At 38.1% G+C, this 23,197-nt stretch overlaps 1 protein-coding gene across 10 annotated transcripts in view; it reads right to left on the minus strand.

Annotated features, from left to right (window-relative positions):
• The window catches only part of BDP1 (B double prime 1, subunit of RNA polymerase III transcription initiation factor IIIB), a 72,759-nt gene that overhangs the window by 31,909 nt on the left and 17,653 nt on the right, over positions 1-23,197 (minus strand). For 9 of the 10 annotated variants that reach the window (XR_006281614.1, XR_006281613.1, XR_005293035.2 and 6 more), the window contains exons 13-25: positions 22,053-22,135; positions 19,215-19,377; positions 15,743-15,834; positions 14,769-14,925; positions 14,152-14,237; positions 12,801-13,032; positions 12,025-12,221; positions 10,956-11,166; positions 10,078-10,271; positions 4,202-4,421; positions 3,140-3,276; positions 1,029-1,236; positions 11-219 (exon numbers count right to left, since the gene is read on the minus strand). Coding sequence is in view for 7 of the 10 variants with exons in the window: in XM_043515082.1 (XP_043371017.1) it covers positions 11-219; positions 1,029-1,236; positions 3,140-3,276; positions 4,202-4,421; positions 10,078-10,271; positions 10,956-11,166; positions 12,025-12,221; positions 12,801-13,032; positions 14,152-14,237; positions 14,769-14,925; positions 15,743-15,834; positions 19,215-19,377; positions 22,053-22,135 (2,189 nt within the window). In the remaining 3 variants the exon portion in view is untranslated. The remainder of the gene's footprint in view (positions 1-10; positions 220-1,028; positions 1,237-3,139; positions 3,277-4,201; positions 4,422-10,077; positions 10,272-10,955; positions 11,167-12,024; positions 12,222-12,800; positions 13,033-14,151; positions 14,238-14,768; positions 14,926-15,742; positions 15,835-19,214; positions 19,378-22,052; positions 22,136-23,197) is intronic. The other variant, XM_038402499.2, reaches the window with a different exon arrangement.

Here is a 23,197-nt window from a genome sequence, read left to right on the forward strand (position 1 = left end):
TGAACGTTACCTTTCAGAATAATTCGGAAGCCTGCTCTCAACATCTGTAGACATACAACTCTTTCTTTGATCTTGCTGATTGTTGCAGCTCAAAGATTTCTCAAGGGAGCAAAGTTTTTCTGATTGAATTCTTCTTTTTGGTGGTGAGGTGACCCCACAGGAATCTGAACCATCTTTTTGGGCCAAATCCCCAAAGGATGTTAGTGCCTCCACTTCAGCCTTTAATTTATTTTAGAACAGCAAAAATTATTAATATTAAATATGATATTTTAAAGAACAAAAAAGCATTCTGAGTTATCCATAAATTAATCTGAATCAGAACTTCTTTCTAAAGGCTTTAAGCATCTTACAGTTACTGCTATTCCTTCAATAAAGACAAGGCAGCGTTTAGGACAGGGGTTCTCAAACTGGGGGTCGTGACCCCTCAGGAGGTTATGAGGTTATTACATGGGGGTTGCGAGCTGTCAGCCTCTACCCCCAAACCCCACTTTGCCTCTAGCATTTATAATTGTGTTAATTTTTTTTTTAAATGTGTTTTTGATGTATAAGGGGGGAGTCGCACTCAGAGGCTTGCTGCATGAAAGGGGTCACCAATACAAAAGTTTGAGAACCACTGGTCTAGGAAGATAAAAAAAACTTCCATTACTCTCCTTTTGGATCAGTTATTACAGGTCTCTGAATAAAAAAACATGGCAATAAGGAATAGCCTGTAGTGCATTTAAAATGCCTGTGCATATTAAACATGGAGTGCCATGAAAATATCTGAAATTTCAAAATGTCTTTAGTTTTTAGGTAAAGAAACAGGATAAATCTTACCATTTGCTTAACAAACATCTAGGCATTTGTACTGTGTTCCTGATTGGTTTATATTAAATTGTAAGAATCATGCATAAGGATTCAAAAATATGATTTAATTCATGCCTAGTATGTGGGTTTATTAGCCTACTTAAGCACTTTCTTCACAAAAGCTGCAGGTAAAAGACAGGTATCAATAAGCATAAACAAAAAGATCTCAATAAAATTCTCACTTTTGGAGAGAGGTTTACATCAGAAACCCTGTGTGGTAAAAGGCTTTCCTCCGCTTTTCCTGTTTCCTCTTCAACTAAAGCAGTAACTTTTTCTGCCACTGGCTCTTCTTTCTTGCCATATGCCCTTCCCAGGTTTGGTCTAGCCCTCTGGAACCGACTCCTCATTAGCTGTGCTGGTTTGATAGCACATGGCTTATCTTCTTGGGAACTGGATTTTTCAGTGCCAATGATTTAAAAACAGAAAATGTCACATGGTTGCAGTTAATGGAACCTGTTACTGCACTCATTGTTAACAGATTTTCTAAAATCAATACTTCTACAAAAGAGTTACAAATGTTTTCATGCTGTGCCTTTTGGTTTAAGACAAGGAAAATGTGCTCCTTTAGTATTTACAGTTTCTAGTTTTCAGCATTTGGGGAGTAACTTTGAACATGTAACATAGCCAAAGCCCAGCGTCAAGATTTTTCTTACTATTATTTTTCTGCTGCATGTCATAACATCACTGCTAGCTATTTTCATAATACTAGGAAGAAGCCCAAGCCAGAAAGAAGCAGCGTGAAGGGGCTCAACAAATTCTGGCTTTCTAGATACCTAATTTCCAGAATTTAAATATTTAAATTCTGGTTATGCTTGTGTAACAATACTTCTACCTGAATATATCAGTTATATGCAAACCCTTTTTTGATTTTAAGGGTTATGGGTGAGAAGGCATCGTAACTTGATCTTAAATTGTGATGCTAAGAATACTTCATGTTAATTCATAATGTCTACTAACAGCATTAAGTTGCAATTGTAAATATAAACAATAAAAGTGTGCCTTATGCTTCTTAATTTAAAAATAAGATGTAAAAAAAAAATCCATTTATTGCTCCTGTAATGAAAGAGATTGCAATATTGCCAATACAAATTTAGAGTTTGAAATTATGCAATGAATTAAAAAGCACCACAACAAACGAAGCATTCCAAAATTTATTTTGTTAGTCCAACCCCTTTGCTTGTAATTGGGCAGGATCTAAGAACCCCAAATACCTCAGGTTAATTAGTGCCATGTTATTTCATTTTTAACATATAGGTGCATCAATAAGAAGGGAAAGTGACGGCCTTTCATTATAGCTACTCTAGTTCCAGTGGTACTCAGATTAGGTTTTTAATCTTTCTGAATTTCTTATAAATAAAAGACAAGAGGTAACAAAGGAGTAAAAATGAAGGGCAGGAGTAAGGTATTTGAAAGATGGTGGATCTCTAGAATCCCACCATTACTACTGTACTTCTCTCTCCCAGTCAAGATGCATGTGTCAAACCAACAGATTTCCCTTGCCTCTGGGTGCTGGAAAAAATGTGACTTCCTCTAGAATCCCCAAAAGGAAGAGCCACATGCATTGTTCCCTGGCTCCAAGGACAGAATGTGTTGCCTTGCAAGTGCTGGCCCTATGAATGAGGCAAAGGCTAAGAAGTTGTTTTAAAGAATTAGTGTTTAAAAAAGTTTGTAGAATTTCTTGTGGTTGGAAAAAAAAAAAATCTATTTAAAGAAAGTATTTTTGGAGGTATTATTTGTCTATAAGAGGCATAAAATTGTTGGAGATCTAGCTATTTTAGTTATTTATGTAATCAGGAACTTGAGTTTTTCCTGTTGCTTGCAACACTAACAGCATCAGGGAAACCAGTAACGAAATACATATTTAGTACTTGCATTCACATAGACTAACAACATAAGAATATATTGGGACAAAGGAAACAAATAAGGACTTTGCCATTAACAATACTGGAAATCTTATCTGGAAAAAAAAAAAAAACATGCAAGTATTAATGTATTAGACATTTATATGCATTTGGAGAAAGCTACCCCCAGGAAGACAAAACTTGGTAGAAAAGACCTTTGAATTCAAATATATTCAAGACAGCCCCACAGAGAAACAGTATCAAGCACCTGGACTCAACTAAAGAAAGCCACAGAGTGAAAATGCTAGATGCTAGCACTGAAATAAAGGACCACAAAGAATTGGAAAACAAAGGGAAGAAAGGTACTGATACATGCACAGGGATCTCATTTGTACAATACATAAATGTTTGCATGAAAAGCGTTCAAACTTGTTTCCTAAAACTCAGCTCACCGGCTTTGTTCATCTGACACATTTTGGTAAATATCAGGCACTGGAGATTCTCCTTCTGGTGTCTGTTTCTCACAACCCAACAACTTATCTCCTGAAGCTTCAGAAGATACAGCTTCATTTTCACCCTTTGACTTGTGCTGAAAATATAACTATCATCAATAGTGGTCATGTACTGCAAACAAGTACTAAAATGCCCCATGTTTTAAAACAGGATTGTATTTTATAAAATCGCAGAAAATAAGGCCCTCTGAGAATCTGAAAATGAAAACTGAGCATGTAATTCTATTAATGGGCAGGCAGAAAAACAATCATAGGACAGAATTTTAAAATCTGAGTGCACACAGGTAGGCATCTAAATCCATATTTAGGCACCTTAGGGATTTAGGAACTTAACTATAGACACCCAAGTTTGAAAGTCTTGGGCATACTGTTTTGCACTTCGTGCCTTTCAGAGGATTTAATTGCAAGTTACACAACCTAAGAATCAGTAAACAAAATGCAGCTAAATATCCTCTACTTTACAGATGCTTAAAACAGGGGTGGGAAGGTGCTAAGTGACTTGCCTAAGGTTACCCATGCTTATGGGAAAGTCAGCAGGCATAGTTTTACTTCTATGGCAGTAGTGCTGTGCCAGAAAGAGCTTAAAAAAAATAGAATGTAGCTTTGTATGCAAGAACTCATAGTTTCCTGCCGTTCCTTCCTTGCCCCTTACTTAATCAGGAAGGATGATGCAAAACCTTTATTTTTAAGTAGTTGATATGAGCCCAGCCAGGAGTTACTTGATTGTGCCTAATTTTTCCCTCTATTGCAATCCAACCAAAACCATACCCTTCGTTTTCCATAATAAAGCTTTTATTTATTAAAAATAAATAGATTTAAAAAAAAAAAAAAAAAGAGTTCACTGTTGAAATGTCTGTAATAACTCAACCTGATAAGGTTTTACCATATTATACAGTCTAAGCTTCAATCTGTTTGCTACCTAACAGCTGCATTATACTCCTTTTTGAGAAGTTAAATATTAAAGAAAATGCCTTGAAGTTGTTTATTTCTACTACAACTTACTACAGTGGAGGGAATGCCAGCAGATTCATCTTTTTGCAGAGCTGATTGCTCAGTTTCAGTCTTTTTTTCAGTTTCATCCTTTTCTATTGCTCGTGTTTCTTTCCTTCCAACTGCCCGTCCTATGTTTGGCTTGGGCCTCTGAAATCGGCTCCTCACTACCTGGGCCGGCTGGAGAGAGGCTGGTTTACTTTCTCCTTGAGAGATGTGGTTGCTGTGGAGCCTGAGGAAAAAAAAGCAACATGATATTGGAAATCCTCTGTAATGCAGACATAATACTAGTATTCATAGGTCAGTTACATCTGTATCAATAAAGTCTTTCTGTTCTGTTTTTCTCTAACAGTGCAGATGTTAAATTTTAAATAAATACCATAGCACCATGGTTTTCAGCCAGGGGTCCGGTGCCCCCCGGGAGAGCTGTGAACAGATTTCAGGGGGACTGCCAAGCAGGGCCAGCATTAGACTTGCTGGGGCCCAAGGCAGAAGGCCGAAGCCCCACTGCATGGGGCTGAACCCCATGGCCCTGAGCACCACCACCCAGGGCTGAAGCTGAAACCTGAGCAATGTAGCTTTGCAGGGGCCACAGTGGCACGGGGCACCAGGCAATTACCTAGCTTGCTATCCCCCAACGCCAGCCCCAGCTTTTATATGCTGGAAACCAGTTATTGTGGCACTGGTGGGCCATAGAGTTTTTAATAGCATATTGGGGGGCCTCAGAAAGAAAAAGGTTGTGAACCTCTGCCACAGCAGGTAGTATTTTGAATAAAAAAAACCCTGCAGTTTCTCCTCACCTCAGCAGAAATTTTGCAGCAGAGCATTAGAGAAGCCTCATTACCTCAGTGCATCCATTATAGAATTAAGTTGTCTTAGGCATTAGCTTTGTTTGCAGTGATTTTCAACAGATACAAAAGCAAATTAGTGAGTTTCTGTTATAGCTTAAGGACACCTCAGAAATGGATGGTGTTCATAAGTATGAAATATTCATAACTCTGAACAAAACATTGTGGTTGTTCTTTCAAAAGTTTTCAATTGAACATTAACTTAATACAGCTTGAAACTTTACAATGCAGGAAGAAAAATGCTGCTTTTAACCATTTTAATTTAATGGAACAGGAGTGGCTAATGGGAGTTTTGCAAGGGAGTTCTCCAGGGGGAGTGTGAGCAGGGGCTAGAACTCAATGTTCTTTAAAAAAATGTAAAAAAGTCAAAAACATCCCCTTGATATAAACAAAAGGACAACAAAAGGAACCAGCTGCAGGAGTAAAAAGAGAATGCAGGCAGAAGTCCAGCAACAAAGTGGCAGCTACCCAGTTTATTGAACCCAATACAGTATGTATGATTACCTGCCCTATGGGCAAGTGGCGTATGTGTGCATTTGGTGAAAGGCGCTCCTGGCCCTCAGAGACCATGAAAGGGTTTGGAGAGCAGAGTGGCTGAATTGGAGGAGCTGAGGGAGACAGAGGTACATAGATGAGACTTTCCGGTAGAACGGTCCCACCCCCTGTCTGACAGCCTCTGTTCTGTTGAGGAGGATGAAAGTCCCAGGGAAGGAGAGCATCTAACTGGAGCAGAGGGAAACAATCCCATAGTTGGGACCCTCCTTCCAGATGATGTTGTGGTATCCTCTCGCACTGAGGATACCTCTCGAGGGGAGGGAACTCCAGTTATTAGAAAGAGACAGGTATTAGTAACGGGTGATTTGATCATTAGAAATATAGATAGCTGGGTTGTGACCGGGAGAACCGCATGGTGAGTTGCCTGCCTAGTGCGAAGGTTGCGGATCTCTCGAGACATCTAGATAGATGTATGTGTAGTGTTGGGGAGGAGACAGTGGTCATGGTACACGTAGGTACCAATGACATAGAGAAGGATAGGAGAGCGGTCCTGGAGGCCAAATTTAGGCTGCTAGGTAAGAGACTGAAGTCCAGGACCTCCATGGTAGCATTCTCTGAGATGCTCCCAGTTCCAGGTGCCGGGCCAGTTAGACAGGCAGAACTGCAGAGTCTCAATGCGTGGATGAGACAATAGTGTAGGGGGTTAGATTTATTAGGAACTGGAGAAACTTTTGGGAAAGTGGGAGCCTGTACAGGAAAGATGGGCTCTACCTAAACCAAAATGGAACCAGATTGCTGGCACTTAACATTAAAAAGGTCATAGAGCTGTTTTTAAACTAAAGGCCTGGGGGAAAGCCAACAGGTGCGGAGGAGCACGTGGTTCGGACATCCCTTGGGGAGGATCTATTAATAGAAAAATCTCTATGTCCTAATGAGGACGAGAGGATGGAAAATGACGACGTACAGGCAGGGTCTGATCAGAAACAGCCAAATAAAGAATCCCATTCAATCACATCATGTAATGGCAGACAGCGAAAAGGAGACAAGTTTTGAAAGTGCGTATATACCAATGCTAGAAGTCTAAACAATAAAACGGGTGAACTAGAGTGCATCATATTAAATGAGGATATTGATATAATAGGCATCACAGAAACTTGGTGGAATGAGGTTAATCAATGGGATACAGTAATACCAGGGTACAAAATATATCGGAAGGACAAAACAGGTTGTGCTGGTGGGGAAGTGGCATTATATGTGAAAGAAAGAGTAGAATCAAATGAAGTAAAAATCATAAATGAATCAAATTGTACCATAGAACCTCTATGGATAGGAATTCCATGCTCCAGTAAGAAGAATATAGCGGTAGAGACATATTACCAACCACCTAATCAGGACGGTGATAATGACTGTGAAATGCTCAGGGAGATTAGAGAGGCTATTAAACATTCAATTATAATAACAGGGGATTTCAATTATCGCCATATTGACTGAGTACATGTCACCTCTGGACAGGATGCAGAGACAAAGTTTCTTGACACCTTAAATGACTGCTTCTTGGAGCAACTGGTCCTGGAACACACCAGTGGAGAGGCAATTCTTGATTTAGTCCTAAGTGGAGCACAGGATCTGGTCCAAGAGGTGAATATAGCTGGACTGCTTGGTAATAGTAACCATAATATAATGAAATTTAACATCCCTGTGGCAGGAAAAACACCACAGCGGCCCAACACTGTAGCATTTAATTTCAGAAAGGGGAACTACACAAAAACCAGGAGGTTAGTTAAAACAGAAATTAAAGGGTACAGTGCCAAAAATGAAATCTCTGCAAGCAGCGTGAAAACTTTTTAAAGACACCATAATAGAGGCTCAATTTAAATTTATACCACAAATTAAAAAACATAATAAGAGAACCAAAAAAGAGCCACCATGGCTAACCAACAAGGTAAAAAGCAGTGAGACAAAAAGGCATACTTTAAAAAGTGTAAGTTAAATCCTAGTGAGGAAATTAGAAAGGAGCATAAACACTGGCAATTGAAGTGTAAAAATACAATTAGAAAAGCCAAAAAAGAATTTGAGGAACAGTTAGCCAAAGACTCAAAAAGTAATAGTAAAAAAAAAAAAAAAAAAAATTATTATTATTTTTTTTTTTTTTTAAAGTACATCAGAAGCAGTAAGCCTGCTAAACAACCAGTGGGGCCACTGGACAATCGAGGTGCTAAAAGGAACACTCAAAGACGATAAGGCCATTGTGGAGAATCTAAATGAATTCTTTGCATTGGGCTTCACAGCTGAGGATGTGAGGGAGATTCCCAAACCTGAGCCAGTCTTTTTTAGGTGACAGATCTGAGGAACTGTCCCAAATTGGGGTATCATTAAAGGGAGGTTTTGGAACAAACTGATAAAGTCATCAGGACCAGATGGTATTCACCCAAGAGTTCTGAAGGAACTCAAATGTGAAATTGCAGAACTAACAACTGTAATCTGTAACCTATCATTTAAATTAACTTCTGTACCAGATGACTGGAGGATAGCTAATGGGATGCCAATTTTTAGAAAGGGCTACAGAGGTGATCCTGGCAATTACAGGCCGGTAAGCCTGACTTCAGTACCAGGCAAACTGGTTGAAACTATAATACAGAAGAATATTGTCAGACATATAGATGATCATCATTTGTTGAGGAAGAATCAACATAGTTTTAGCAAAGGGAAATCATGCCTCACCAATCTACTAGAATTCTTTGAGGGGTCAACAAGTATGTGGACCAAGGGGATTCAGTGATATAGTGTACTTAGATTTTCAGAAAGCCTTTGATGAGGTCCCTCACCAAAGGCTCTTAAGCAAAGTAAGCTGCCACAGGATAAGAGGGAAGGTGTTCTCATGGATTGGTAACCGGTTAAAAGATAGGAAACGAAGGGTAGGAATAAATGGTCAATTTTCAGAATGGAGAGAGGTAAATAGTGGTGTCCTCCAGGGGTCTGTTCTGGGACCAGTCCTATTCAACATATTCATAAATGATCTGGAAAAAGGGATAAACAATGAGGTGGCAAAATTTGCAGAGGATACAAAATTACTAAAGATAGCTAAGACCCAGGCAGACCACGGAGAGCTACAAAAGGATCTCTCAAAACTGGGTGACTGGGCAACAAAAGGGCAGATGAAATTTAATGTTGATAAATGCAAAGTAATGCACATTGGAAACCATAATCCCAACTATACCTATAAAATGATGGGGTCTAAATTAGCTGTTATCACTCAAGAAAGAGATCTTGTAGTCATTGTGGATAGTTCTCCGAAAACATCCACTCACTGTGCAGTCAAACAAGCGAACAGAATGCTGGAATAATTAAGAAAGGGATAGATAATAGGACAGAAAATATCATGTTGCCTCTATATAAATCCATCGTATGCCCACATCTTGAATACTGTGTGCAGATGTGGTCACCCCATCTCAAAAAAAGATATACTGGAATTGGAAAAGGTTCAGAAAAGGGCAACAAAAATTATTAAGGGTATGGAATGGCTTCCCTTTGAGGAGAGATTAATAAGACTGGGACTTTTCAGCTTGGAAAAGAGATGGCTAAGGGGAGATATGATTGAGGTCTATAAAATCATGACTGGTGTAGAGAAAGTAGATTAGAAATAGTAAACAACATTTTCTTGTAACACAAGAACTAGGGGGTCACCAAATGAAATTAATAGGCAACAAGTTTAAAAAAAAAATAAAAGGAAGTATTTCTTCAAACAATGCACAGTGAACCTGTTGAACTCCTTGCCAGAGGATATTGTGAAGGCCAAGACCATAACAGGGTTTAAAAAAGAACTAGATAAATTCATGGAGAAGAGGTCCATCAATGACTATTAGCCAGGATGGGCAGGAATGGCATCCCTAGCCTCTGTTTGCCAGAAGCCGTGAATGAGTGACAGGGGATAGATCATTTGAGGATTACCTGTTCTGTCGATTCCCTCTGGGGCATGTGGCACTGGCCACTGTCGGAAGACAGGATACTGGGCTAGATGGAACTTTGGTATGACTAAGTAGGACCGTTCTTATGAAACAAGCGAAGAAACCATTTCCTTACTTTGTCAAAAAAAAAAAAAAAATTAAACTCCCCCCCCCTTTTTTTTTTTAGTAGTTTACATTTAGCACAGTACTGTACTTTGCTTTGCTTTTGTCTCTGCTGCCTGATCGCATATTTCCAGTTCGAAATGAGGTATGTGGTTGACAAGTCAGTTCATAACTTTGGTGTTCTTAACTCTGAGGTTCTACTGTACATCCAATTTTCGTGAAAATGCTGAGGTAAGTCATTCCACTGAAGATATCACATTTACCACCCTGAAGTTAATATATACTCATTTTGAGTTTAAGGTAGAAATAATTCAATTAGTAAACAGATCAGCATTTACTATGCAAAAATAAAAAAGTTCGATATAGAGATGTAATTCCAGCTAATTTTCTTAGCCAGTTGAAAACCTGGAGACTAATTTTGTTTTTTAACTCCTCACTATTATTTTCAGGAAACAAAACAAAGGAACAGAGCCTTTACCTGGCAGCAACAGCTGAAGTCTTCTCCTGGGTATCTGCAGGTGGAGGAGACACATTTTGTTCACCACTCTCAGATCCTGAAAGCTTCTTAGGGGACTGAGGGCTTATTGGGGTTGCAAATATTTCCTGAGAGTCTGCAGGGTCTTCTTTTTCTAATGACTGCAAGGATGGCATGACTTCACATTTTGCTGCTTTCTAAAAGAAGTGTTAATAGTGTAAACATCTGAACTAAAACACTCAAATGTTTTATGCTGCACAATTGAAAAAAATATACTTATAATTTAAGCAGAAGTGACAGAGTTCATTAAGATTACTATTAAACATGGTCTAAATTTTTCCATGGCTGTCCAGTGTCCACAAATGAAGAACCCCAATTTTCGCCCAATACTGAGACATACAGAAATTTAAATGTCTATCAGCAAGAACTGGCATGGGGCCCAACACAACAGCTTAATTAGTGTCCTGTACTTCAGGGGAATGACCCATGTCTGCTTTAAAACTAAACTGGAGATTACTGTGGATTATTTCTTTGATATTTTATAATAGCACTTTTGTTTCTGAGCTGAGTGGACTTCTGAGCAGAGGGAATGGTGAGAATGAGGACAGACACCTGCTAATGATGGAAAATAACCGACTATTTGAACTATTACTCTGCCATGGAAGGCTTGTTCTTTACAGTACATTTTCATACAGCACTAAATGGAATTTTTTATTTTTTTAAGCTTTTACAGGTTTCCTGGTTCAACAAGGATAAACTTCTATGTAAAAATTCTGCCAATGTTTTTCTTCAGTTGCACCTACAATAATGCACATAAATGCAGCTTTTCAAAGACATCCCCAAAGTCTCAGCTCTAATTAAAAAAAAATCTAAAAACTTACATCTAGGTCAGGAAGTATGCTGCATTTACTGTCACACTGTATCAAACTGTTGTCTTTTTCACTGTTGTCCTCTGACACATCTTTATCCACTCCTGGCACTTCACCTCCTCCAGCTTCCTTTCCTAAATTTGATTTTGGCCTCTGAAATTGATTCCTCAATAGATGTGTTGTCTGAACAGCCACTTTTTCTTTTTGTTGAGAACTGGCGTCTCTGTTAGACCAAAGAAAATATGTAAAGAAGCAATACAGGTGACAACCATATAGCCTAGGTCCCACACATGGTACAGCACTCAATGGTGCAACTGAAACTAACACATGACCCTCTATAAAACAGCTATTCCTCAATATAGTAGCTAAGCATGCAATCCGCAGCTTCCAATTACTTAGGTTGCTGCCAAAGGTTAACAGGGATATGAGAAGGAAGCAAGCACATCACAAAACTGTAAAATAATGGGTGGGCAAGCAAAGAGATGTCTTGGTAAAAGCAGCAACTTTTGGACAAATGCAGCCCAGAGTCTTATTTTATGAGGAATGTGCCATTCACTACAAGTTTAACCGTCTCACAACATCTAAAACCTCATATAAGATCCAAACCCAATTTTCAAAATATGGCACCTCAATCTTAAAAGCAAGATCAAATTCCATATTTTAAAAGTTCAAATAAGTATTTAAGAATTCGTAGGTAAGCACTGTTTTGAAGTCTACACCTGCAGGTTCTGGGCATCCTATAAAAATCTTTAAGTTTGAAAATTGGACTCACAATCCAAGATCCTTTTTTATAGCATTTACACTTTAAAAAGAGCTATTCAAGGAATTCTTGTAGGCTTTAAAAAGAAATAAAATGTAAAAAAGGGGAACTAATTACCCATCTTGTCTGAAATCCTATTGTTTTTTTAACTTTAAAAAAAATCCAACATTAAAGTGGCCTGTTAGATATGCTCAGTTAAAAATCAGTTTAATTTTTACTTTGATGATGCTAAACATAAATGCGGAATTTGAAGATTAATGTGTTCGCTCTGTGGAGACATCCAATGCTTCTGCATTTTCCCTTTCCTTCACTTAAACTTACCCTGTACCAAAATCTGAAACCTCTTCCAAATCATCCACACATAACGACTCCTTTTCTTGTTCACAGGTCTCAGATCCCAAGGGTTTCTCTTGGGACTGCTGTTTTACATGCATTGAGACCACCGTCTCAGGTCCTGCAGAGGCTTCTTTTTCTGATATCTCAGAACACAGCAGGATGTCTTCATTACCTGTTGCATCCTAAAAGGAACAACAATTTCACTCTTTAAAAAGATTTGAAAAAACTGTTTTCTGTAGGACGGAAAGTACTGAAAAATAATGTATGTTTTTCAAAAGCAGTTTAACATTTAATATACCCTCAAACAAGCCTCCCCTTACTCAGAGGCACATCAAGTATTATCACTAGGTATTTGTAAAATAAAGAAAACTATTTAAGCTTCCAAATCCTTAAAATTTGTTTAGATTTAAAATATTACAAATTATCTTTCATGTCTCTGAAAGATAGGCGTTTGGATTCTGTATTTCCCATTTTATAGCTGTTATCACAGACAAAGTAAGGAATGCAACTCGCAGCACTTTAGATTCTTGGGATGTAATCTACTGATCCAGTAGAAACACAGAATCTCCAAGTGCTTGAATTCAGATCCTAACAAGTTTCAGCCCACCTTTAAAAGGCAAGATGGCTACAAGCTACACAGGAATTCTGTGGATTGCACTTTGACCCTCACTGCTCTAAGACATCTCCTGGGCCCCAGATAATAATACAATGTGCCCATGCAGCTGCAAAGAAGTCTTACAGCTCAGATGAAAGAAACTTACACCTGTGGTGAGGAGCGCACCACTTTTGTTTTCACAATGTATCAAACTTTTCACTGCTTCTCCAACTTCCGTTTTTTCATCTTGTACATCTTTTTTTATTGTTGATACTTCTTGCCTTCCAGCTGCCCTTCCTACATTTGGTTTTGGCCTCTGCATTCGACCCCTCATTAATGGTGCTGGTTTAAGTACACTCTGTTTGCCACCTTCTTGTAAGCAGGATATTTCTTTGGACCTGGAAAGGCACACATTCAAAATAACAATGTCCCAGATTTCTGAAAGCTAAAGGGAGTCTTCAAATCTAATAGCAAATTGGTCTTCAGTTTGTTAACAACCACAGGCACACAGCCACTTTATTTTATTGCAAATTTAATGAAAGTTAGACTAAAATGACATTTGAACCTACTAAAATTTAAGTATGAAACGTTCAATTGCAAACATTTTTACAGAACGCATGGATAAACTCCATCCTCTGCCCTGCCATTATGAGAGTTACATATTTTTAGCCAGCAATAAGCCTTCTTATATCCTTACTCCAAGCACATGATTACATTAGTATAAGAAGACTGATGGATAGTTTTACAGAGAGCATAAAGTTTGAAAAAGCAACTAAAGTATATAATTATCATCACTATATACCCTACACAGATTTTCACTTCTCCGACCAAAACTTTGAATATTTCTTGCTGCTACAATTTATTTATTCACCTTCCCATCTCTTCAAATCTCCATATCCCTTATTGATTCTTAAAAATTTGTCTCATTTTTTCACTATTTTACACCCTTTTTACAACATACACCACCATACAAGAGACACATTACACACATCATGATTCTGGCTGAGAAAGAAAAATACAAGAAACTATAAAAACAACAGAATAACCTGCCCACACTACAGGAAATTTCTTCCCAGATCTAGACAGTTTGCAGTCAGCTTGTGCTTGAAACATGAGGAGTTATCCCAGATAATGTGTTACACTAAGTGTGAATTTTCTCATCCTTGTAAATGTCAAATCCTGTTATGTTCTGTCATATAAAAATATAAGAAATTCATTATTGTAGCTTGCTTTACACTTAGCAATTCAATTTATTTTCTTTGAAGGGACTAGGTTTTCCTTTAACTGTTTGGCATTTATCTTACCTGCACCTTGTAAATAGTCCAAGAAAATTCATATGAATAGCAGTGACACTATCTGCTCCACTTATTAAAATGCAAGTTGGAAGAGACTGCCAAAAATATAACTTTAGAGCAAAAGCTTTTATATTCACCATTCTATGCAACACTATCAGAAAGGAGAAGGCAGGGAAAGAGCTGAAATAGAAGGATACGTCTCCCTGCTCTGTACATACTTACTGAGGTTCAGTCTCTGAGACCTTCCCATCTATTTCTGTAGTTTCCCCTCTGGTACCGTCAGGTGTGTTACCTTGGTCAGTACTCTGCTAAAGAGTAGAAAATTAAAATGAAGATGTTTAAATTTTTTCATAGCTATATAAAAGTTAACAAACAGTCTTGTTACAACCGATAATAGCGGAGCCTAAAAGATACCAGGTTTGTAGGTTAAGGTGTGGATATGTCCTACACAGCAGAGGACCTTAGAGATGTCTTTATATCAGTCACAGAAGACATCTTGAGACCACTGCATTGTGAAATCTAATGGGAACTATGTCCAACAGGCCAACACCTACCCTTTTAGATGGTATGCTCTTTGGGGCAGGGACCATCACTTACTGTAATCACTTACACAATCAAAATTGCAATCTGATTGTGGCCTCTAGGCTCTACCACAATATAAGTGATAAATGTAGAACAAAAATCGATTACACTGATTGTTGACTGAGACTTCTGGTTACATTCAGCAACAAAAGGACAAAAACAACAACATGATTAGGTATAGAGGCTTATTTTTCAAGCTACTTGACAAAATACAAAGGTTTATCATCATTTCCAATTAATTTTGTTCTGCTAAATACCTTTTCAATTGCTCCCTCAGGCTCTTGAGGAGTTTTCTCCTTTCCTTCACCTTGGACAGGTGCTTCTCTCTTCCCAGATGCTCCTACCACATTAGGTTTAAATCGCTGCCAACGGCCTCTCATTGCTACTTTTTCAGTAACAGCTTTTTCAGTGTCTCTACACAAGAAAAAAAAAATATGGCATTCAGAATCAGCATTTGCAACATTCAAGCCTATTAATATCATCTAGGACATAAGAAAGATGATTTTCAATGGCCTGCACAATTTTCTTTATTAAAAAACGGACCTTAAATACAGTGTTGCCTTTGGGGTATTATTGTTTTTTTTACATCTGTTTGTACATTTATTTGATGTGCAGAAGCTGCTTTGATCTGAAACACTACAGAAAATCCTATGATCCACTTGTTGAAATATTTATAGTCAGTCTTTTGGCAGCTTCCACTAGCATTAAGTCTTCCAAATTCTGTAACAGACTTATGTGGCGTACTCCCTATAGTTCCTGCTCCAATCTTCAGAAGCTAGGCATCAAGCTGTGAATGTGAGGAAGAATCAAAGTCCTAAGTATATACCTTTATGAAAGTCTATTTTATCCCTGTGTAGTTTCAACTACTCCTCCCTGGACATCTTATCACTTAATTTTCCCTGCCTCTAGTAAGGTCCAAATCATCATTAATAAAACTTCTGAATTAAAAAAAATGGTTTTGATATTGTGTGAAGTTTGGCTCCCTTCAGCCTTCCAGGAGAGGAGTGCAACACTTTCATGGTATTGCCATTCCATATTGTCCGGGGAAATCTAGAAGCCAAGTTAAGGATTCACACTTGCCTTCTCAGTTTACACTTCCACCATAGTTCAACAGACCAGCCTATGGAAGGACTACAACAGATTACTGTATGCAATAAAATAGAAGACACTGCAATAAACAGTTAAGAGTTGAAGCAAAGATGATATGATAAACTGATCTCTGCATACTCACTGGGATTCAGTCTCTAAGGCTTTTATCTCTCTTCCTATGGTTTCATCTCTAGTGATTTCAGCTGTGTTACTTTCACCAGCTTCCATGGTATACTGAATTAAAATAAAAAAATATTGAATTTTTTATATATAGAGGACAGAGAGCTGAGAGAGAGAGAGCATTTGAGTCAAATTTGATTTGCAAAGTCAGTGGTCAGATGGGGAATAATGCAGCTACATTCCCACTGTATACCCCAAAAAGTATCCTGCTTCGGTAACAGAAACCAAAGAACTAACTAAACACGTCAGATCCTGGCCAGCATGGACTTTCAAGTGATCTCAGAGATCTTAACCATGATCAAGAAGCTTTGATCATTGCCCCATCCCTGAAAATCCTTCAACTAAATGCTGAAGGACTCATCTGCTGAATGTTCTATTCTCCAGTCCCTAGCCTCCAAAACATAAACGGACATAATCTGCCTTCAGGAGACGCATCAACTCACTTTCTGCCAGCTTCCTTAACACCACAGGTTATGACCTTGTGAGTTACCCTTTGCATAGCAAATGTGGCACACTACCTATGTTAGAGCGGATCTTGCTGGCATGGAACCACTCCAATCCAATTCTGACCTCTGACGTTGTAAGAGTATCATTTCAGATTGGCAATAGGGTACATGCTCCCTAACCAAACCTGCCCTACCCCAAATATTATTCCTAAGCTCCCACAGCCTGATAGGTTTTAAAAGCCACCACACTACCTGGAGATACAGAGAGAGTCAGATCAAAATGGAGTAGACCTTTTGGACTGGGTTTCATTCTATGGTCTTCACCTCATCCATGATCCAAACAGAGTACTTTTCGTTCTCCCAGATGGAAGCAAGACTACACCTCTGACCTCACCTGGACCACCACCACAGGCCATCATCTACTTCAGGTTACATGCAGCATAATGAAAAACTTCTCACATAGTCAGCCTAGTTTGATTTTTACCAAAATTGGAGTAACCATACCTATTGTGAGCATCAATATTAACCCTGGCTGAAACTATCAGAAAGCAAGCAGGCCCAGCTTCATACAATTCACAAAGCTTGTATCCCACACAACATCTCTACTGAAGCAGCTTACATGCAGTTCACACACACACAAAATTTAAAAAGCAGCCACCAAGTCAATTCCAAAAGGTTGTTATAAGTAAGGCCCTACTTGAATTGCAGGATGATCTTCAAACAACTGCAGCTGAGCTGCATGGAAAATCATAGAAGAAAAATAATAATGGACCTTTATTAATAGTGGTAATTTGGAAAAAGCAAGAGTAGACCCATTTGTTTAAAAAAATTGATGGAACAATATAAACAAACACTCAAGTATTATGTTATGCCTTCTATATATATTTTTTTTTTGATAACCAGACATTTTGCTGCAACCATATTACATTCATTTAAAAAAAAAAACTGGTGCAATATAAAATTCAGAAGACAAAGTCTTAACACAACTGCTATAGAAATCAAATAGTCACTTTAGCCTTTAACGGTCATTGAATGTTAGTGCAGTACTAACTGCATACTTAAAACGTATGCAAAATTGTGAACTGTGCAAAGTAAGCTAATTAAAATAAAAATTGTGGTGGAGGCCTAATATTGCGGGATCCGCATTTTCAGCAATATTGCGAATGAAGTAGGGCCTAAGTTAAGACCTATATTCCCTGCCTAGATCAGTAGTGTTCAGAACTCCTCAAGCAATGTGAAGACAGTGGCAATCCAGACATCACCACACATCTTTTAGACAACTTGAACACTTCTAGAAGAGCAAGATGGAAGCAATCTACCACGGAATTAAACATACCAAGAGACAACAGCAAAGCCTGGGCACCAATCAGAAAACCTGACGCTGCTCAGAAGCCTCCAACACAGTGCCATTGTTCAGTCTCTCCAAATAGTATCATTACCCCCCCCCACCGCCCCCGATAAATTCCACAAAAGTGGATGAAGGACAAAAAATTTTTGAAGGAGAGATAAAGAACAAATGGTGCAATACAAAGAGTGTATACCCGATACTGGAAAGACTTGCAGCCTTTCACCACAGATGAAATAGAATTGGCAATCAAAACACTGAAAACAGGTAAAGCCTGTGGGCTTGATAACATCTCCCCCAAATTCTTGAAGAACAAGGGAAAACTAGCACATATCTTAGCATATATGATCTTGATGTCAATGGATATCTCAATTGTGGTGAAATGCTTGAAACCGTGCAGGCAATCTACAAAATGGTGTCATCTGTAATGAAAATGCCAGAAGGGAAAACTAGCAGACAATGGCTACCCATGTTTCTAACTAGGGTCATCCACAAGAATTAAAATACCCAAGATCTAGAAGAGAGCAAAAGTAATAGCCCTGCCAAAACCTGAGAAAGCCCACTGAGTTGCAAAAATTACTACTATCCCATCACTTTGCTAAGTTGCATGTACAAATTAGTTGAAAAAGCCTTCCCAATCACTGCATTTTATCTTCGCACTAATCTGTCTGGCAGCAAAGAACCAGGATTTCAATCAATCACACAGAAGTCCCGAATGCTAACATGAAAGATAAGGCTCACTATTGTAAAAGATGGAGACTTAAACCTATTACCAAAAAGACAGCATCCAATTGCTTCCCTCTATACCACACAAAGGCCAACAAACAGCTCGATATCTTCCTGAATGGACACACACTGGCTTTGGGTCATTGTCCAGCCTATCTGGGTGTCACACTGGACCACCCCTTGATTTCCAAGGAATGCCTTACTAAGATGTTGCTGAAAATAAAAAACAGCCAACAACCATATCAGCAAATTAGCTGGTTCTAATGTACAGACACAAATGCTGGGCTTGCCTTGTGCTATTTTGTAGCAGAGTATTACTCTCCAGTGAGGCTAAGCTCTTTTCATACAGGACTAACAGACACTCAGCTACATGAAACCATGCATATAATAGGTACCATTAACTAACTAACCTGGCCTGGCTGCCTGTTTTGCCCAATATCAACCCTCCTGACATCAGGTGACAAGTCACCTTGCAGAATCTGCTCCTTACGGTGCAAGACATGTCACATCTACCCCTATTTAAAGATGTGTTTAATCTACCGAGCCATCATCTCAGTTCAAGTCACCGCTTTGGGACAATTCCCCTAAAGAACCTCAATTTCACCTTCAGGTGCCAAGAACAAGCTTCAAACATAGCCAATGCCTATCTTGTGAGAGATCCACTAAGTCATCCCCTGGTTTTGACATTCCATGCCCTCTTTGGATAAAGACTGCTTCAAGTAATGTGAAGTAATCAGATATGCTGCTAATAACCAAAACCAACACGCTTGACTTGATCATCTATGTATAAGCAATTGCTATATAAAAAGTGGTCAGATGTGTCACAGAACAGGTCACCAAGGTTTAGGAGATCAACTTTTACATGTGGGTATAACACAGGATTGTTAGCATTTTCAATTAACATTGCTGCTCCCCACCATTTTTTCAGCCCCTTCTGTAGGCTCTGGAGGAAAAATCTTGACCTCAGAAGCAGCAGTCCAAGAAAAATCTGTCTTTCCAGATGCCCTTGCTAAATTGGGTTTAGGTATCTGCAGGCGTCCTCTCACTGATGGCTTTCCAGCAGCAGCTTTTTCAGTTTCCCTTAAGATACAAAAACAATAGCTTATAATATTCACAGCAAAGAAATCCAGGTCTTTATATGATCAAATATATCCTCCAAAAACAAGCTACCTACATATTCCATACAATAAAACAGTAACTGACAGAAATCATTACTGTGTTCTATGCCATTTGTGGGTATGCTTTATTTCTTGAAAATACAGAATCTTTTGTAAGTGTGTAAGGACACTTCATAAATTTACTGGTTTTCAGCACTGCATGGGGCCACACCTTCAAAGAGAATATTAGAAATGTAACAGTTGCAGGGTGGATAAAAAAAGATTTTTTTGAAAAATACAAAATTCTTTATGGTTATATGAATTATAGTAAGTTTTCTTTTTAAAAATAAACCCGTTTAAAATGAAATCTGAATTTAACACAAAATATGTTAAGGCCTAAATTGATAATCTCTTAAAATATGTAAGTAAAAAAAATATGCTGAATCCATGAACCTCTATCAAAAACTTGGAATTAAAGGCTGTTTTCCTATATAAAGAAGGAATCAGGTGGAAAACATCTAACTTTTGAGGTCAAGCTTTATAAATATAGCATAATAGCTCAGCTTAATTCAGGAGACTCATTTTCAAGAGAGACTTAGACAAGACTAGATCCAGTTATTTTCACTTAGGCATATTTGAAAATTTAAACTGAAATAATCAGTTTAACCAACTACAGTTAATTCCTCTGTTCCGTTAATAAATAATTTAGTTGTAAATTTGAAACAGGTTTTGGATACATAAACTTCTCTTATCAAAACATTTAAGGTTGCTTTGTTTAATAAAAAAGTTTTGTATATTGTTGTGTGTTTGATTAAATTCTAGTTACAATCCTAATGCAGCTTGACACAAAACATGAACAAAAAGTTAATTATCTAGTAAATAAGCAATATATCATTCATCATTTTCTAACATACCAAAAATGTATCGTAAGAATCTGAAAATATTAAAGCTATATAATTGCATAAAGAAATGCATGTAGTTATTGTTTACACCCCAAGGTAGCAAAAAGATGCACCAAATTTAGTGTACGAGATCTATTTAGTTGTAAATCAACATGGTTTTAACACTCATATCAACCAATAAGAATGCACCTTTCTTTAGAAAAATAACTGAAGTACAAATGGCAAAGTTGGTTAAAAATTATTGAAATCAAGGGCTTTCCACTTGGCGATTTAAATCGCTGACAAATTGTAACATCTTCTCCTGGTATAGGGTATATGTCCTTCCCAAAGGTCTCACACTGAAGTAAACTGGAAAAAAAAGACTCATTGGATTTCAATTGCAGCTTGATCAGGGCTCAAATAGCTCTCTCTCTAGTTCCTCTCAAGACTGGAGACAAGTTACTCCTTTTGCCAGTGCCTGAATTGGGAAAATACAGTGTTTAAATGCCCTTCTCCACCCTAATTATCCTCTTGATCTCTTGTTCCAAGGCTCTAAGTCAGCCCCTCTTCCTCCAACAGCTCTCTTCAGACTAGTCTGATGCCGATCTCTTGCTCCTTCCTGAGCTACGATGCTATTTTCCTTCAGGTCATACAGGTGTACACATCCATCCTGTGGAAGCTGACTACATCTAAAAGTGGGTAAATAAATCTGATAGGCCTTACTAAAGGGTCTAAAAATACTCATTTTGCAGTTTGATACAAATAGTACAACATGAAATATTAACTATATTTTAAAATCCAAGTATCACTCAACAATTTTTTAATAGTATATATGATAAAGTGAGGTGTGGCCTAAGGGTCAAAAGATACCTCACAATAACCTCCAAAGAAAGACATTTCAAGAAACACAGAAAGCAGGCACAGGGAGAAGAGGTAAACAGGGAGCATCCGGTACACTTTCTTCCCCTCCTTTGAAAAGCTCTTAACATCTGCTTACCGTGCCTTCTCTGTACATTTAATTCTTCATTCCTTTGCTTTCTCTATATTTTCCTCCATGTTCTCTTTCCTGCATTCATTCTCCATTCTCCTCCCTCCCCAAGAAAGAAACCCACCTCTCTCCGTTCCACTCAGGAATCGGAATCTTATCTGCCACCCTGGCCTATGGATTTTTCTTGGTTAGGGCTGTTGAAGGCAGATAATGGAGAAACACAACCACAGATCCTCTGGCACATGCTACCTAAGACTCTTGGAGCAAAAGCTCATCAGATTACATGTATGCAGGGGCAGGGCAAATAAGGCTAAAACAGCCACTAACGTGGGACTGAGCTTCCTTTAAAAAAGGCAGTAGTCCTAGGTTGGAGATAGCAGAAGGAAGTTAATATGTTGTAGTATGGCATAATGATCAGAAGGTCTGAATAGTACACTACTACATACTAGATTAATTCAATCCCCACCCCTTACTCGTTCAGAGCTATTATCTTGACCATGAACCCCCAAGATCTTGGTATATTAAATTGCACAGGCTGTAACTCGCATTAAAACCAACATAACCTGCTTGTCCCTAATGCAACATTTTGAAGTTTTCTATAAGCATCATTCTTTGACCACAGAAACTTAGTTCTATTTGAAGTATTTTTAAAATAAAGAGGAACAAAAGACCACCTGTTGTGCCGTGTGAACAGATTTTATAACACACATACCTACCCCACCTTGAAATTAGAGAAATACAGATTTAGCTCTCAGAGGACTACTACTGCTAGGCAGAACAACTACTCACATAGTTTCAGATTTAGAATCATGGCTTTTTCCTGCTGTACTCTCCTTTTCAGCTGGTTTATATAAATCACATACTTCATTGTTCTATGTGGAAACAAAGTAATATTTAAAACTCCTTATTCCTGCAATAGTGAAGAAACTCTTGCTACAAGACAGTTAAATATTGGTGTCAAACGAAAGTGAAAATAAGGCTCCTCTTTCATCTTTCAGTTAAATCAAGTGAGTGAGATTCTAGTACCAATGTTAACTATTGTTGGCTGTAGGCCTTAAATAATCTTTCCACCAGAGATCACTAGCCATTATTGCAAAAAGCAAGAATGATAAAGGGAATTATTCTTGATCAACAGATATAGCAAATTATAAAATCTACCTATTATATATGAACAAAAGCATTTCTGCTACATAAAACTATTTTTTCTTCTTTTAATCTACAGTTGTTTCATCACATAAATATCCTCAAAGGGGTGTATTTCCTGTACTGATTGGTTTGGCATTTTCAGATTGCCAAGGAGATTTGTATGCATCAAATTAAATTCATTTAACCGCAGCACACGTAATCTACAATGTAAAAACATTAGTGATAGTAACATAAGCATTCTGATTATGACGACTTGAGACTCCAGGCTTTTCTTAAGGCTGTTCTTCCTGTTACAATAGCAATATAAGGTTTCAAAGTAGCAGCCGTGTTAGTCTGTATTCGCAAAAAGAAAAGGAGTACTTGTGGCACCTTAGAGACTAACAAATTTATTAGAGCATAAGCTTTCGTGAGCTACAGCTCGCAATATATTGTCATAGCTAATTGGCCTGAAAACACATCTGCTTAGTTCCGATTTGTAGGCAGGACTGAGGCACATTACAGGATCCAGGCTACTCTGTCCACTTCAATTCTTCTGAGGCAGCTGAGTGTTGTATTTCAACAACATATAACACTTCCCACTCAAGGGATTCAAGGTGCTTCACAAACATTAGAATTAGCCAACCTCCCAGTAAAAATGGGGTTTGTTTGCTTATTTTTTAAATATAAAACTAATGAAATTGACGAAACTGGTGAAATTGACGGTCAAGAGTTTAAGCGACTTGCCCAAAGTAGCAGAGGAAGTATCTCCGACCCCTCCCACGCTTCAGCCACAAGACCATCCTTTGTCT

The sequence above is a fragment of the Dermochelys coriacea genome, chromosome 5 (genome assembly GCF_009764565.3).
Source record: "Dermochelys coriacea isolate rDerCor1 chromosome 5, rDerCor1.pri.v4, whole genome shotgun sequence".
Lineage (NCBI taxonomy): Eukaryota > Metazoa > Chordata > Testudines > Dermochelyidae > Dermochelys > Dermochelys coriacea.